Genomic DNA, 5,120 nt, shown 5'->3' on the forward strand with positions numbered 1-5,120 from the left:
TCACACGACTATAATATTACCTTAATTTACAAAATATTATCAACAACGATACAGCACCTTAAACGATTTTAATTTGTATATGATATTTGAAACTAATTGAAAACATACTTTAGGTAAGATAAATTTCCTGTGTTTATGTGATTTTTATCAATGGACGCATAATTTGCTATTTGACATTTTAAAAGCCAAGAAAAGCTTTGAACACTCTTTTCTCGCTATTATCTTACTTATAAAACCCAAATGATACAACAGAATGAAATCACCGGCTTCCAAAATTATATATTGTGCATTTGATACCATTAAAATTGGTAAATAACTGGCCATTCTTCTACTAACAATACCCAACGAATACCATTGTATGGGATCACCATGTTTCCTAAATTAGATATTATACCTCTGAAACCATTGAGGTAAGTACACACTGAATAATCAAACCTTTTAATTGAAACACTTAAATAAACACCGGGCTTAGTGGCGGATCCAGAAATTCATAACCGGAGGAGGGGGCACCACCTTCAAACCCCTCAACAATTTATTTCACTGAGGTTTTGAAATGACACGTATAAACTCGTTGATTGCCACTGGGGTTAATCAATCAAACGACAATTCGGTATATTTGTGTTTTGTATAAAATATAATACCTGTTTTCAACACATATCAGGAGCTATATGCATATGCAGAGAATTGCATATATGAATTTGTGAGTCTGTCTCTGCTTATATAAGTAACGAAATGCACTAAAATGTATACTTAAATAAACACCGTGTTTATTGGCGGATCCAAAAATCAGAATTTCTCAACTTTTGCAGCACCACCTTCAAAACCCTTAAAAAATTATTTCACTTACACTGGGGTAATGAAGTGTCACGTATAAACTCGCTGATGCATTACAACACCTCCTCCTTCTAGATCCGCCACTGGGGTTTATCAATAAGACGACAAAGTCAGTATTTTTATATGTGTGTTGTTTAAAATTTAATCCCTGTTTTGAACAAAGATCAGAAGATAGTTGCATAGGCAGAGAGTGCTTTATATCGCTTTGCTAGGCCGCGTCTCCTAACGTAAGTAAAGAAATAAATCAATATATAAATGTATGCCTAGGTGGCGCGCTTTGCTAATGATACGGTTCGTATGGCGTTTTTAGCGTTGCTGTTTCAGATAGATTTAACAGGTAAAAATGTTGTTCTGTTTTGTTCTATAATAATTTAATTTATTGTAAAAAGTGCGGGGTTTACTGTTTTCTGAACAGCAGATACAATGTTTGAATTTGTTTTTTGTCAAACGGAGACGCACCAAATCTTAATCTAAGTTCTTAAAGGGTTCAAGTTGGAACATATAAAATCAGTTATTTTTCATTATTTGTCTCCAATTTAGAAATTATTTCTTACAATGTGTTCAGCAAATTACTTCATATCCCGTTGCGTACATTCGATGGAAAACGGATTTTCGAAATTAAGCGAAACTTTTGATAGCACATACATCGATCCGTCTTCCGAAACTTGTCGGAAACCTCCGAGGAGTAACGATTGCTTTACACTGATGTAGAGTATTGCAATTATATGATTCTTTTCATTGATGAAACACATCCGGTGGTGTTAAACAATAAAACAATATGCAGGAGAAAAATCAAACTTTTACTCTACACTGCGGCTCTTTCTATCAGTAAACTTATTCTGCGTTGTTTTGAGTTTATATATAATTTAACATCGCAAAGGTTGTTTCATCTAGACCGTTCGTCTCTTTTATAGATAGTATTGTTTGTATGGAACTGGATAGCGCTAGTATGAATACACTCATTGATTCAAATACACAATCAAAAATAAATGCATTGTTTGTATAAGCGTATGAGGGCCAACTAGTTACAAAGCCCTTTGTCTTTCTGTATTGTTGAATGCGATTGAATAGGTAATACTCAATTTAATAGTTTAAATTATTCATCCTGTCATTTTGTTAAGCACAATGGTAGGATTACGAACGCTAAGTCATTTATAACATACTGGTTCTCGATTGATTTGTTAAATTTAAATCACACAAAACACTTTCAGCAATATGCTCGGAATACGAAATCGTTCTTTTTACAAAGTAGCCGTGTTGTGTAGCTTCTTACTATGTGTGTTTGTAGTGTTCAAAATAGAACCCAAGCAGGATCTTAAAACCCTGTTTATGAGACCTTTTCAGTATGTGGAAGCCTATTTAAGGAATGTTAAAGATGAGGGAAATGTAAATGGACAATGGACTGGTAAACAAGCGAAAGTAACCGATGAAGAAAATGCTCCAGCATTACATAACAAATTCAAAGAAGAGGAACATGTTAAGAGGTCAAACAACATTCGAATTTTCAATATCACAAGCAATGCTATTGCTTACCTAAATAAATGTAAAAGGACTAGCCTTCGGATCCCAGATGGGTCAAATACTCCTATATGCATATACGAACCAAAGGAAGACATATTTGTATCGGCGTCAATTCTCAAAACAGGCTGGTGGGAGAAAGGAAACGTAGAGAAAGTCTGGAATTTAATGAAACCAGTCAATGATATGCAGTTTCTGGATATTGGATGTAATATTGGAGCATTTGCAATTGCAATTGCTAAGCTTGGAAGGCGTGTAACAGCAGTGGATGCAAACATAGTAAATTTAAAGATGCTAGCAGCATCTTTGCGACTTGGTGGGCTGGAGAAAGATGTCACTTTGATATGGAACGGTGTGTCTAATGAAACAAAATATGTGTATCTCAGGCAAGCAAGAGTGAATGTTGGCGCGACAATGATATTAAAGGCAACAGAACAGCATCCAGAAGATCGCGAAAACACCGTTATAACAGTACGGTTAGATGACATGCTAAGCTTGTTTGAACCTAAGCCCTTTTTCATTAAAATGGACATCGAAATCCACGAGGCTATAGCACTGCAAGGGGCTGTTGCTTTCTTCAAAGAGTTCGACGTCCGTTACGTTTTGATTGAATGGATGCATTTCAAGAACAAATCAAACGGTGGACAGTTTATCCTAGATTTCTTCATACAACGATCATTTAACCCCTTCGTGCCATGGAGCCAGCAAGGTCTCGAGTTTAAGGACGCCTACACTACTTGGCCAGGTGATGTCTTGTGGATCAGAAGTAATTAATAATACAGTACCAGCAAGGTCTTGAAATCAATGGCGCCTACACTACCTGGCCAGGCGATGTCTTGTGGATCGGAAGTAATTAATAATACAGTACCACCAAGGTCTTGAACTCAAGGACCCCAACACTACCTGGCCAAGCGATGTCTTGTAAATCGGAAGTTGTTAATAATGCAATACCATCAAGGTCTTGAACTCAAGGACGCCTACACTACCTGGCCAGGCGATGTCTTGTGGATCGGAAGTAATTAATAATACAGTACCACCAAGGTCTTGAACTCAAGGACCCCAACACTACCTGGCCAAGCGATGTCTTGTAAATCGGAAGTTGTTAATAATGCAATACCATCAAGGTCTTGAACTCAAGGACGCCTACACTACCTGGACAAGCGATGTCTTGTGAATCGGAAGTTGTTAATAATGCAATACCATCAAGGTCTTGAACTCAAGGACGCCTACACTACCTGGCCAGGCGGTGTCTTGTGGATCAATGGAGCAATTAATAATACAATGAATACATCAGGAAGAAACCCAATATTTCAAATGGAAACGAATGCCCTGAGGTAGGATCAAAAAGACCGAACAGACTCTGAACGCGAGATGAATAACAACACAAAACAGGCATACTTCAGGTTAATGAAAAACATTTATTGAAAGATGAGGTGAAGACTAGAGAGAAAGACCTTCAAGACGCCAATAATTAACTGTGGACTGGTATTATCCACATATATAACCAGTTTAACTTCTTGTGAATGCCAGTAACACATTTCAAAACAATATGCAAAATGCAGTTATATACACCAACTGGAGTAAACGGTAATCAACACTTTGTGCGTAGACAAACTATCGTAAAATCAATAATGGTAGTTAATACAACCATGCGTAGTTTTCTGTATTATTTATTAATGAGAATAATACCAAACAATTGACAAACAACAATTTATCATTTTAAACTTGCCAATTGCAGTCTATGTACATTATGTTAATAGAATGATTCCATTGAACATGTATATTGGAATGTAAAAAAGGACAACAATTATTGAATAAATCACATATATTTATTGCATCAACGACAATACATCTACCGATAAACGTTAAACACGAAGCTTACTGATCATATTAGGAACAAACACACACACACGCACACACGCACGCACGCATACACGCATACACACACGCACACACGCAAACACGCACCCACGCACGCACGCACCCACGCACGCACACATCACACACGCACGCACGCACGCGTACACGCACACTAACATCACACACGCACGCACGCACGCGTACACACACACACACACACACACACACACACACACACACTCATCTATCCATTAACATGTGTTGCGTTGTCAGAAAACATTTAAACTGCCCGCTTATAAATGTTTATTTCATTCTTAATAAGAATCAGAAATAAGAAATGTGTTTAATGTTGATAATTTCCAAAGTCTTAGCTAAAATAAAAGTGTGATAGGTTTTATAATTAAATTAACTCATTTTTTAAATTCCATCTGGTAGCAATCGAGTCTCAAAGAAAGACCAAAAAGATAAAGAAACATATAAAGAAAAAAAGACGATATAGAAAAAAGGGGATTTTGCATACTCTGACCTTAAAATGTACATTTAAGAAGTCAATGTTGTATGCAAAGTTAAAGTACAATTTTAAGGCCTACTTTAAGGAATGTTTAACATGACAATCCCCCGCTGTGCATATCCTGTTAATTGCACTGATGCCACAATTTGTTTATTGGCCATTTAGGGTCCAATTCTTTAATAAAAACTGCAAAGCAGGATATTCAGATCGTAGATCTGATCAGACAATTATGCATTTAGATTAAGATCAATACACAGACTTGTGAACAATACATTTTTTTGTGGGGGATGGTCCAATAATAGAAGGATTAAACTAGGCCTTTAAGAGAGAAGTTATATCCATGTAAATATTCATCCTTATCTAATTAAGAAGTTAGAAATAAAATAGTCCATCACTT

At 36.3% G+C, this 5,120-nt stretch overlaps 1 protein-coding gene across 1 annotated transcript; it reads left to right on the top strand.

Annotated features, from left to right (window-relative positions):
* Positions 1–1,967: 1,967 nt before the first annotated feature.
* Positions 1,968–4,480, top strand: LOC128222500 (uncharacterized). Its single transcript, XM_052931536.1, has one exon. The coding sequence runs from the start codon at positions 2,050–2,052 to the stop codon at positions 3,124–3,126; it is 1,077 nt and encodes a 358-aa protein (XP_052787496.1). The 5' UTR covers positions 1,968–2,049; the 3' UTR covers positions 3,127–4,480.
* Positions 4,481–5,120: the final 640 nt, after the last annotated feature.

The sequence above is a fragment of the Mya arenaria genome, chromosome 16, assembly GCF_026914265.1.
Source record: "Mya arenaria isolate MELC-2E11 chromosome 16, ASM2691426v1".
NCBI lineage: Eukaryota > Metazoa > Mollusca > Bivalvia > Myida > Myidae > Mya > Mya arenaria.

Bases quoted from the DNA above. Each gene is read 5' to 3' on its own strand.
- LOC128222500 (XM_052931536.1), top strand. From the start codon at position 2,050: ATGCTCGGAATACGAAATCGTTCTTTTTACAAAGTAGCCGTGTTGTGT.